A 12,817-nucleotide genomic window follows, 5' to 3' on the forward strand; every position below is an offset into this window, starting at 1 on the left:
CATGGGTCCGCTCTGGTGTTTTGAAGGTGCAATTCTCCTTCTTCCTTCTGAATGAAGACACATTTGGTATGAATAACTAAGTGCACATGATTGGAGTCCTAATAGGATAGAAGCATATATTTATGGTTTCAAAGTTTGATATTTCATATTCTGATTTCTTTCACTTTTTCTATCTACCCTCACAGATCCAATGGTGTCTCCTATAAGAAGGAGCCTATAGCAACTTGGGGAAGACTTTTCTACTAAGTGCTTCGACAAATTACAGGTCGTATTATTAAGTGTCACTACTCCCTGTATCTGTGCACTTTAGGGTGCCCAGAACAGTGAGTCGATTCTTCTTCCTGGTCCTGACGAATGCCGAGCAAATTCAGCTCAAATGGCAGAAACATGTTGACCGCGTTTTTAAAATATTTTCTTTTCACTTTACTGATGGGACTATTTGGTTCAAACTTGCACAACCCTGAGTAGTCCAGAAAAATAACTATGTTTTTCGATCACTGTTTTTAACAGAGTTAGAGCTACCCTCTTATTAAATAACTTTGAGGAGTAGTGCATACTCTTTTTAGACTCACTTTCACTTCCCTAGCGACAAAAGGGACCCAATGAAGACAACTGGCTACCAGTGTTCCACTGGGGCCTGAGGGTCCTTTTAGCTAGTTCTTTGAACACGTGCACTCTATCCTTTCCAACTGACAATAACAGCCTTGTCTAACAACTTAGCGGTATTTAGTACTAACTTTGGCTAGTAGAGTTTGTCTGTTGTGGATACTAACACTCTCCTGTTGTTTGAGTTATGGATTCATAGGGGCATGAGAGTGTTTTCTTATAACCCTTACTCTCTTGTTGATGGAATTATTACTCCATTACCAGGCCTTACTCTGCAACCTTCATATAGTGTCTTCTGCTGCTTCTAATGGGACCATGAAGGGCAGTTACTACGAGGGCTACAATCAGTTTTTGCCCTGTCAGGCATCCAGCTGTACTACCATAAACATCCAGCAGGCATAGGTGCTTTGGTGATGGAAAGGTTATACACAATTTTAAATACCTCATTGAAAAGATGAGTTGGCAGTCGCCATTGTCCTCTGCTAAAATGACTTGGGTGTGCATGTTGCACAGCTGTTGGGCATACCTCTTAGATCTGCTTGGAGGGCAAAAGCCAGAACACCAGAACTTTGACCCCAGTGACAATACAGGAAGAGACATCACATGGACTTTGGCAAAGTGACATCACGTCTTTGCCACTCAACTAAACGGCTATCATTTTATCAACCTCAGAAACATGTATGGCTGAGTGGACCTACAGGGAATCGTACGTGTGACCATGGAATCAAAGACATTTCTGAGATAAAGAATGGGTCTGGCACAGCAGTCAGAAAAATACACAGAAGTACATTTTCATCATGTAACTGCGCAAAGACTGCTGCACCTTTTCAGTCACAGTTCTGAAAAACATGGACGGTGGATAATTAGCAAAAGAATACACAAACTTGTTTATTGGCGGTGGTTAAAAATCTAGTGAGCACCTGAGCACTTTCATCCACTGGGCTCTGATCTGTATTCACAGACTTCTATATCTCACTCATTTGATCGGGAGAGGTGAGGCACAGAATAACTCATTTTACTTTTTACTTAAATAGAAAACAGGCAGGCTCTCTGTGTGTATGCACATGTGCAGTTTTTGTGCAGAGGGGGGCACCTTTTCTTAAAGTTCAGAATAGCTGTCGCTTTTGAAAGGTGGGAGGGGCAGGGAAAAGGTGAGTTTGGGGTGGGGCGGGTGTGCGAGCAGTGGTGAGCTCCGAGTCGGGGGGTGTCAACAGAAGTGGTGCAGTGAGGCTATCATAAAAATCGCTTCTGCGGTTCTGAGTGACCTAAAATGGTAAATTGATATTCTGTGAGAAACAGAGTGAAGAACTGATGAATATTGATGTTTGCGACTTGGAACTATCTGTAACTGTGTAGACGAGCAAGTACTCCCTGCAGTATTAAGATGATGATATAGGTATAACCTAGTCTTGGAATCAATTTCAGCCAGACAATAACTAAGTTGGCGAAAAAATGCAGGCACATTATTGTCTTTACACAAGGGCAGCCAATGTGCCCTACAGGCAGAGGAACAACTGGGGCCAAATTTCGGGTGGGGCGCTACGAAAACATTTTTTTGGGGGGGGGGGGGGCTGATTATTCCATCAACAGGCAGAGTGGAGATGCACGGGCTCTAAGAAGCTGTGAAAAAAGAACAAAGTTGTCATTAAGAAGCAAATGGGCTTTAAAAGTCCTGTGAAGTACTCGGAGCGGCTGTGTGTGTTCCCGGGAAGCATCTCAGCCCAGGCTGCCACACAAGAGGGGTGCAAGGGTAGGCTGAAGCCCTTTGAACTTAATGGGCGTTGCACACCTGCCTGCACGTCAGTGTCTGAGAGGCAGGTTTGGACCAGACCCCATGACAATTTCAGAGTCCCCGAGAGAGCTGAAGACAGCAGACAACGTTTTTCTTCAAATTACATTCGTATGGCACGTCGCAAATGTACATGCGAGGTGAGATTTTAAGGTGGAGCGGGTGCCCCCCTCAAGATGATGAACTCTGCCCTATAACATGAGTTTTCATATATAAAGTAAAGACGAAGTAACAAGATGCATCATGAAGATAGAAATCCCTCATTCGCGTGCTGTACTATGCCTGCCATAAAAAGCACCAAACCCTCATTCTACTCATCTGATCTCATCCCTTCCACTTTTATAAACAACAAGAAAATTCTCTATAAGAGTTGGACTTGGCCCTTTTTGCAGGGTCATCACTGAACTTTTTGCCTTCCTGCTCTATTTTTTCTGACTTGTTGTTGGCTGTTTTATGACTCTGTGCACTTTACCACTGCTTATCAGTGCTCAAGTGTATATGCTCTCCCTATTGTAAATTGATGTCTGGATTAGTGAATCCATGATTGGCCGATTTGGTTTACTTGTCAGACTCTAGTACAGTGCACTTAGTGTGCCCAGGGCTTGTAAACCACATGCTATTAGTGGGCTTGCAGCACTGGTTGTGCCACCCACAGAAGCAGCCTGTAAAAGTGTGTCTCAGGTCTGTCATTGCAGAACCTGTGTGCAGTCTGGTACTGCCATGTTGACTGGGCAAGTGCGCCCACTTGCCAGTCCCTAAACCTTCCCTTTTCTTCATATCAGATACCCTTATGGTATGCCCTAGGGCAGGCTGCATTGTAAGTATAAGGTAGGACAAGCCCTGTTGTGTGTGGCATGTCCTAATAGTGAATTACAGCCATTTTCGTTTTTCACTATTGCAAGTCTACCTGTTCTCCATATTCCAGAATGGGCAGTTAGATTATTACATCTTATAATTCTAACTGACTCAGAGAACATGGAAGAAATTCAAGCTTAGTACGCCTGAACTCAGAATGATAAAATACATATTTTAGTGAAGTTGATTTTAACATTCTGTGTTTGAAAATACTACTTTTAAAAAGTAGGTATTTTCTTGTCTAACTACCCAAGCTTGCCTCTACCAGGTTGTGTATTCCTTGTCTGGAGTTTGAGCGACAGGGTTGGGGGATTCCAGGAGACAGGATGAGTGAGCCCAGTGGTGAATAGAGAGATCTGCATCTAGATGGGTGGGAGGAGTTGCACCTGGGACCTGAATAGGGCTGTGCCTGCCTTCCACAATGCCGGCTCCATCCCCTGTGGTGCGTCTGATGTCTCTGCCCTGCACTGTGAAAGAAGAGGAGTCATGTCAACAGAGTGCTCCAGGGCTGTGCCTTTCCTCCACAATGCTGGCTCCACCTCCTGTGGGGCGTCTGATGTTTCTGCCCTGCACTGTGAAAGGAGAGAAGGAATCATGTCAACAGAGTGCTCCAGGGCTGTGCCTTTCCTCCACAATGCTGGCTCCACCTCCTGTGGGGGGTCTGATGTTTCTGCCCTGCACTGTGAAAGGAAAGAAGGAGTAATGTAAACAGAGTGCTCCAGAACTGGGTTGGACTAGGCAAAGCCCCCTCTGCCATCAGAGGACCAAGATTTTTGGGTATAAATATTGGGACCCTGATCCCAGGAAATTAGATCACTTTTGGACAAGAAGAAGAAACCTTTGCTGAGGATAGGATCCTGTAGAAACTGAGGAGAGACTATCCCTAAGCTGAAGTGCTGATTGGGGGATTGGCCTACAGTGGTTGCCTGACTGCCAAAGAAAGGAGAGAGGAACTTTGTGTGTACTTTCATCATCTTGTGTAAGGATCTCCAAGGGCTTGAAACAGAGCGTGCCACCTGCTGAAGTCTCAGGGATAACAGACTTCACCCACCGGCTCCTCAAGAGTTCTCCTGAAGTGCCTTCAGTTGTGTTGAACTTTTTAGGTACTTGCGTGTCGCAAGGAGCTGGTAGCACGACTCAAGATCAAGAAGCGTGTCGCAGAGCTGCCTCTTCACAACACGAAGTGCCTCGCATCGCCGGAGGAGAGGATCGATGTCGCCGCAGACGCCGCCGCATCACCGGGAAGCGTGTCGCAGGAGTAGAGGATCAACGTTGCATCAGTCGCCGCCGCATCTCCGAGAAGCATGTCGCAGAGCCTGTCGTGGCTCATCGCCGGAGAAGAGGATCTACGTTGCAGCAGATGCCGCCGCATCACCTGGAAGCGCGTTGCATCAAGGAGAAAGCCCCATTTTTATTTCTTTGCACCGGATCTTAGCCACATTTCCATTGTTGCAACACTTTTGTTGCCCTGCGTGTCGCATCTTAAGGTACATAGACTCAAAGTGTTGCATTTTAAGAACTAAAGAGAACTAAGCTAAAACTACCATCCTAATTATAGTATTGTGAATTTTTGTTGGTTGTGGTCTTGTGATAAGTCTATATAAAGAATACTTATTTTTTATATAAAACCTGTGTGGTGTCCATCTGTACTGTTGTCACTTGATTACTGTATGTGTTCACAAATGGTTTACACACTGCCTCCGTGATAAGCCTATCTGCTCGTGCCAAGCTAACTAGGGGGTGAGCGGGGGTTATTTTAGGAGTATACCCCCTTACCCAGACTAGAGGCAAGGGGCCCTATTTGTCACAAATACCTACCTGGGCCAACTACAGACCGCCAAATCTAACAATAAGAAAGGTAATTTTGAGACACACAGCTACAGGGTTTGTTTACTAATTACCTTGTCTCTTACTTATGCCAGAGAAGCCATATGATCCTCAGTTACATCTTTTCCTTCTTAGAATGAGTCAGGAGTCGAAAAAATCATTTGGGGTAAAAAGCGAAAAATCTCCTGCGTGTTAGTGGCTTAGATACTCTTTCACTTTTGTTTTACTTTGTTATTTATTTCCTCAAGAAAGATGTATGTGCCTGTTACTCTGCTCATGGATACTACATAATAATTGAAACAGTTAGAATATTTTTGTCCAATGAAACATCCCAAATACCGAAGATGGTTGAGAATAGTTGAAGAAGATTCATAAATGTGATCAGCATGGATTTGTTTTTTATGGTGATTTGTGTAAATGTGGTTTCTTAGATTCTTCATGGCTTTTTAATGGCTGGCATAAGCGTTTACATATACAAGGGACAAATTAGTAGGCCTGAGGGACAAAAAGTTCCACAACACTCCATGGAGGTCCACAAGCAGCAGAGTGAGATGAGTCACACTGCTGATTTTTACCACAATAAGTAAAACAGCGTGAACAGCACCACAAGCAGCGCAAGAGGAGCAAGCTTCTTTCTGCCAATTGAAAAGATGTTTAACTTGAGTGGCAGCTTCCTCAATGCAAATGGCAGGTTTCTCAAAGTGAGCAGTAACGATCTGCTGTGACCACCCATGTTGAGGATTCTCGCCAGGAGATAGTCTAGCCGTGGTGAGCCAGGAGAGAGGAAATACTCCACTCCATGCCACTATGCAGAGTTTTTCGGATCTCCGTGCTCTGTGAGGAGCGCAGTGTGGGAAATACCCTGCAAACTCCGGAAGTGCAGCAGAGTTTACTGCCCAGCTAATAATCAGAATTCTTTTCTTCATGTTGCTTCTCTCGCACATGTCTGAGTCAAGCAAATTCATAGACAAAGACCATTGTGTTTCAAATTTGTGAATGTGATTTAAGAAACATGTTCCATCCAAATCTTAAATTCTGAGTGTAATTTTTTCAAGAGTGTTGCATTGTGTTGCAATATGCCCCACACCTACTTAGTTTTAAAACTTTAACTTGAAGGATTATGCCAGTCATGTAGCCAAGAATATATGATAGCTCTCATTAAAGGCAAGAGTATTGATTTTCTTATTTTTTTATGTAGTGCCATTGGCCCTTAAAATGCATAACAAACAAAAAATTTACAATGTTTACCTTCAGTAAAGTGTGGGTAAGAACATTCACATTACACATATTTTTTGTGTCGAAAGTTTGTATTGAGTTTTATAATATAATACAAGTTAATATTAAGGCATCAATGAGTGGTTAATAAATACAATACTAATAAAAGATATCAATGGAGGTAAAACATTTGCTGTTGAATAAAACAAATAAATATGGAATACATAAATAGGTATATAATAAATGTTTATTTAAATAAATAAGTAAAGAAAGGAAATGGTGAGGGATCCTCCATAAATGTTGTCAGTGATATCAGTCACAGTGGTCAGAATCAAAAGATGGCATTAAGGCTGGAACCTGAAAATTGAAAGGTACAAGGTCAGATTGGTCAAGTAGGTAATTGCCCATCCTCACAGTTTAGCAAGCAACGTGGAGGCACCATGAGCTAATAAAGTATCTTTTGCCAGGTTTTAAATGTTGGCTTGCAAAGAATTTGAATACCTTTAAGCAAGGTAAAGGGGGGTTTGCTGGGAAGAGATTATGCCTCTTTAAACACTACAAGAGGTAAGACAGTTCATAAAAATGTGCTTCCATACAATATTGTACTCCAGTAGCGGCCTCATCTCTTCTCCAGTGTCACAACCTCTCCCACGCAGGAGCTACTCCACAGAATTCTAGTACTCTTTGAAGTCTCTAAACAGCCAGTAGGTGTTTTGTACTCATACAGATTATTTATAACAATATGACCGTGACCTGATAAACACCAGTCTTGGACTCCAGGGGGCAGATAATGTTACCTACCTATCGGGCCCCCCTTGCATCTGAACTAGATTTGCTGAATTATTTTGCTCTTCTGTGGCAATCCCAAAGCATCCATATAGGGATGACAGCCAAGCTCTTGGGGGCTCTATTCTCACATGATGCACATAATGAATTCATATAAACAAAGTCTTTCTCTTTTAAAAGGTTTTGCACCCAATCTTAATCAACATAAAAGTGTTTCTTTGATGATGAGGACTGCTTTGAATGACCCTACCCCAAGAAACGCTCCTTCTCCAGCACCAATGGGATGTGAGCCTCAGTCTCTCCATGTCGTATGTTGATTAAACTTTTTCCCAAGACTCTTGAAAACCTATGTATTTCATTCTTTTTCTACACACCCAACTGTAATGTAATTTAAAACATTAATCAAATGTCTTCTATCAGACGTGGTTCTGGAATTCTAAGACTATGAAGGGCCCATTGTATTCTTGAATATCTAGGACAAGAATATTGTGGCACAGTAAAACAGTGGACAAAATATAGAGGGACAAAATATCGAATGGTAAATGTACAGAGGGACGTATACATTTGCCATTCTTAACGCCACATAAATGAAGATATATGTGTATGTTTGTTTGGTACACAGATGTGGAATTAGGTACAGAAAATCTATACAAATACCTTTTGACATTTTGTCTCTCGTTTTTTTGTCAATGATATTAGTGCCTCACAATATTGATATTCAGAGACACATTTGGAAGGCCAAAATGATGCAACATAATGCAGTGCATTCTCTGACAATACTATTTTGCTGTTTCATCAAACATTAATGCTGTTCTCGCAAGACGTTCTGCCTCTCTAGTACCAACATAACACTTGGGTGAAACAATCAGGTGAGTAGTTAACGTTTGCCACGGCTCAGCACCATGTGTTATTTTTGATCCTTCTAAACTAGCCAAACATTTATTTGTGGAAAACTGCAAAGTGTGTATCATAGGATGGATTATTTGGCAAGTAAAGCAAACCCATAATTGGATGGAGGAAGCCCCTGGATACCCTAATGGGTGACAGCACTGCTTTACAAAGCCACCTTACATTTACATTACATTCCAGAGACCCCATTGATTAGTGATGGTTAGTTGTGTGATTCTTTCAATTAGATAGTACTCACACTCTCTCTCACATTGACAGAAAAAAGCATCGAAATCTTACCTCGCCCTCTGTAGATAGTATGAACTCGCACAACCTGAGAGTGTTGTTCATCATTTTGATCATGTTCTCAAGCTTATAGATAGAGAGAATGGAAACAAGAAGCTATTTAGACATGTAAAACTGTTGATATATTTTTTTCTAAAATGGCAAACTGTGGGCATTGCCAATAACCGGTTGATCATAGGTAATACGATAGGATAGTATTTATATAGCACACTAAGTGAACAGGGAGAAGTGACAGCACCAACAACCTGCTTGGAGGCAAATAACCAGGGGCCAGATGTACGACCTGGGCATTTAGCGACTCGCAAATTACGCTCAATTGCGAGTCGCAATTTTCGAGTTGCTAACTCCATGTATAACAGTGTCAGAGACACTGTTTGCGATTACCAATGAGGTGGCACAATGCATGCCTCATCAGTATTCACGAGGTACTCGCAGTTTGCGACCCCAGTAGGAATGGCTGGCCTTCCCAGGTATGGCGGCCTGCTCGGCTCAGCAGACCTCCATGTCTGGGACTGCTTTTCAATAAAGCAGTTTTTTTTAAATGCAGCCCATTTTCCTTAAAGGAAAACTGGATGTATTTAAAAATTAACGTTTCTGTTTTCCCCTGCATTTGCAAAGTGGAAGGGGTCCCCTGGGGACACCTTCTCATTTGAGAGTGCATTATCACCCTCTTGAAGAGGGCTGTAAATTGTGAGTGTTTTGTGACTGCAATTGCAGTCGTAAAACATTCTTACGTAGGGTAGCAAGTCGCAATTAGGAAGGGCCACCCTTGGAATACCCCTTCCTAATTGTGAGTGTCAAATCCTATTTAGCGAGTTGCAAATATATTGCTACTTGCTAAATAGGGTTTGTACATGGCCCTATTAGGTTTTACACGTGCAAACGGGTTGCTAACCCGTTTGCGCATGCAAAAATGGGTCATACATCTGGTCCCAGGTCTTCAAGAGCTTGCTAAAGACCGGAAGGAAGTCTGCCTTGGATATCGGAAGGGGCAAAGATTTCCAGAGATTTACAGCTGCCACAGAGATGGAGTGGCCACCCCACTTGCACCTGTGAAATCTGGGAGTGACCAATTTTTTAAGAGAAGGAGATTTCTTTTATTCTTTGCTTAAAGCCAATGCCAGCCGTATCCTTTGCCTAGTTTAGAAGTGAGGCTAAATTTGATCCTAGATTGAAATGGGATTTTTGAGCCCATAAGTTCTTGCTTGTCCACAAGTAGGATCAACCCCGTGTATTTTGTTCTCATCTCTCAGAGAAGAGGTTAGTCTAGTAGTCAGAAGGATGATTGTTTTAATTAATCTCTGTTTCCAGTAGGAGATAGATTCCACCTTTGTTTGTTTACTCTGTGCACTAAAACCATCTTTGAAGTTAAGAAATCAGCTCTAGTTTTCTAAGGGTACCAGTGGATGAGAGACGGATTGAGTTGCTATACCATTCACTCCTTGCTAGTATCGTAAAGAACTCCTTTGTTTCTGAGAATGGAGTGCATTTTCCACAGGCAGGTATTCCTATGATACTTTGCAGATTCACTTTGATTTGTGAAGATGGAATGAAAGAAACAGAGTCCGGGAGAGGAGGCACATAAACATGATGGTATGGTATTTTAAAGAAGACTCACATGTTTCTCAGCTGCTAAGGTGGGGATGTTGAAGGCATCCCTGTGTTCCGGTGGTGTTACTACTTCAAGTAGTTTATATGGATACTGAAAATATAATAAAAAGATCAGCATTACCAAGACCATTGTCAACAAATGTGTACTGTCATGAGTTTTGCAGAGATGGAAGTCATGAAACGCTGCACACCCCAAGCAACTAAAATGGAAACAAAACATTTGTACAAGTAACTGCATACTATGCTTGATTCCTATTTTGCCATTTCACATCCATAGCACCTTGTGTTCATCACCTTTTAAAGTAGAAGATATGTGTGAGTGAAATATTTCTATATGTGAGTAATAGATCAAAGATGCAGAAACAGTGAATAATGGCGAGCTGGCAGTGTACAAGTGTATTGCTACCAGAAGTGCTCACTCTGCTCTTTACTCAAGAAATCTTGTATGACTCCTTCTAAACAATACATTTTCTACCTTATTGATAAATACCATCCTGCCTCCAAAGGGCTCACCTACCATTGACATATCACTCTGCTACACCACATTGTAAAGAGCATCAGGAAAGAAATTACTAGGGGGTGTGGCCAAGCACTCTAGGATGGTGCCCACATTTTAAGCGAGCTGGTGTCAGCTCTGAGAATCGTGCTCAATTCGACCCTTAGGCGACCTTTTTTCGGTCGCAAGCACCTGAACAATGGCCATTATATTCCCCCCCTTTGGCCCACCCGAGCCCATCCAGGGAGCTCGGGTTGAGAGAGATAATTTTGGTGATCGACAACATGGGTGTGCGTATGACCTGCCGATAGACGGCCTGCCAGTGGCAAACTCCACCTGGAGCTGTGAACCCATCGTGGCGAACCCCCCTTTGCATCGATTCCTGGGATGAGCGAGGGAGAGAAGACAGCTAATTAGTCAGGGTGTGGGACAAAGCTGTTTCCACTTCCAAGCGGTAGCCCGTAATAGCGGAACGGATACTTTAGAGTGGAGGAGATGGGCTGGGCGCTACAAGTAGCCAGGACTGCAACTGCAGCCTGGATGAGCGGACTATTGGGCAACCTTTTCTCTGGTGGAAAAATCCATGAGGCGGCCTCTACGCTTGTCCCCTTCAGCTTACTCAAGCCCATGCAGGGATCCGGGGACAAGAGAAACGCATTAGGCAAACAACGCCCTGCATGACGCCAATGGACACAACCTGGAGCTGCAATCCCACAGTAGCGACCCACGTTTACCTCAGCATTCACTCTTGGGGCACAGCGAGTCAGAAAGGACAGTCACAAGGAGAAGAGAGGTAGGGACCCCCTTTCACCTTTAGGCAGCCACATGGGCTTGTGACAGCCCGCCAAATTGGCGGACAAGGGTGGATTAGACAGACTGAGTAGCATGAGAATCCAGGACTACAATTGCAGCCTGGGTGGGTGGAAACCCACACATGACGTCTCGCCCCAAAAATAGGAGATGGGCACACAGGATCCCCCTCAGGAGGTGACCCCCCCAGGAGCCCAGAGATCCTGGGAGACTACTACAGCAAACACGGGGCTTGGACGGTCAAACAAGTACAGTAATACTCCACCTCACTGTGGTGTCTCAAGAGGATAGAGGGGGTGGCCCCTGTCCTGGACCCTCAAGACACGACATTACAGAGACAAGCGTAGGCAGATGTTCACTGTATCAGGTGTAGGGGGTGACCCTCCTCTGACCTTATGACTGGTGGGCCTGCCAGAGGGCATCTAAAACCAGCACCCAGAGAAATTCCTCATGGAATACATCAGACCCTGCATCCTGGATTGTGAGTTTTCCCCCTACTTTGTTCTGGAAAGGGCACACAGGGTGGTTACCCTAAGGCCTCCGCCAGGGGGACCCACTAGAGTCATTGTCATCAGGGCACTGAACTTTGTGAACTGATAATATATCCTGTGGCAGGTACGCCAACATCCAGACATCCATTGCACCAACTCCAGGGTTATGCTCTTCCCCGATTATACAACTAAACTGCACCTGCTTTGTAAATCTTTGTTAGAGATTAAGTAGAAAGTCAGGGCTGTGGACATTCAATATATGCTGATATAACCTGCCAAATTGAAATTAATGTCTCAGTGGAGAACCATTTTCTTTGAGAGCCCGGAAGAGGCCTGGGACTGAGCTGCGAAGAGGAAATAACTGCCCATATAAACAAAGGAGCCAATGACATCTCGGGAGACTGTAGGAGGTCAACCATCCCACCCTAAGAAGAAGGGATGTATGTCATTACAATGCGGTCTTTACACCGCAATACCTTTGCGACGTGGTCATCACAACGCAAGTCGTTAAAACGACTTGCGCTAGAGGCGCTGGATTTAGGAATAGTATAATTTACTATTTCAACTCCAGCCCACGTAACAGTAGGGAAGGTGTTGGAATAGTAAATCATACTATTCCTTAGTATATAGCGCCATCCAGCACAAGTTGTTGTAATGACTTGCGTTGTGATGACGCGTTGTAAAGGTATCGCGTTGTTAATTCCGCGTTGTAATGGTTGTCTCCCAAGAAGAAGTGTAGCAGACTGATAGGAGGGCAACTCTGGGCACAACCAGAGGACAGACGTAGGGCATCCTCCTCAGAGAGCTCCGGTGATCACCAGGGAGGGGACCCTTCTAGTGGATGATAAGAAGTTATTCAGTGTTATATAGGAGAATTTTGGTACCCTTCCTTCCTTTCCTCCATGTATAGCTACAAATTTTTTCTCATTCATTTATGGAGAAGAGACACATTGCCTCCATAGAGAGGGGCTTGCCTGGAGCGAAGCTACACAAAACTATGGGGTTTACTTTCTGCCGACTTCCCCCCTCCCACCCCTTCACAACCCACCGCTGTTACCTGTGCCAGCCGCGCCTGAAGTTGGGTACTATAGGGCTGATTTCGGTTGCAACACTATGCCTCACGCAAGACACATTACA

The 12,817-nt window shown here is 43.8% G+C and overlaps 1 protein-coding gene across 1 annotated transcript in view; it reads right to left on the reverse strand.

Moving 5' to 3' along the window:
• Positions 1 to 6,604: 6,604 nt before the first annotated feature.
• The window catches only part of LOC147727442 (maestro heat-like repeat-containing protein family member 1), a 109,006-nt gene continuing 102,793 nt past the window's right edge, over positions 6,605 to 12,817 (reverse strand). The window contains exons 16-18 of the mRNA XM_086963118.1: positions 9,891 to 9,974; positions 8,267 to 8,338; positions 6,605 to 6,649 (exon numbers count right to left, since the gene is read on the reverse strand). Of these exons, the coding sequence (XP_086819244.1) occupies positions 6,605 to 6,649; positions 8,267 to 8,338; positions 9,891 to 9,974 (201 nt within the window). The remainder of the gene's footprint in view (positions 6,650 to 8,266; positions 8,339 to 9,890; positions 9,975 to 12,817) is intronic.

This window comes from Lissotriton vulgaris, chromosome 3_1 (assembly GCF_964263255.1).
Source record: "Lissotriton vulgaris chromosome 3_1, aLisVul1.2, whole genome shotgun sequence".
Taxonomy (NCBI): domain Eukaryota; kingdom Metazoa; phylum Chordata; class Amphibia; order Caudata; family Salamandridae; genus Lissotriton; species Lissotriton vulgaris.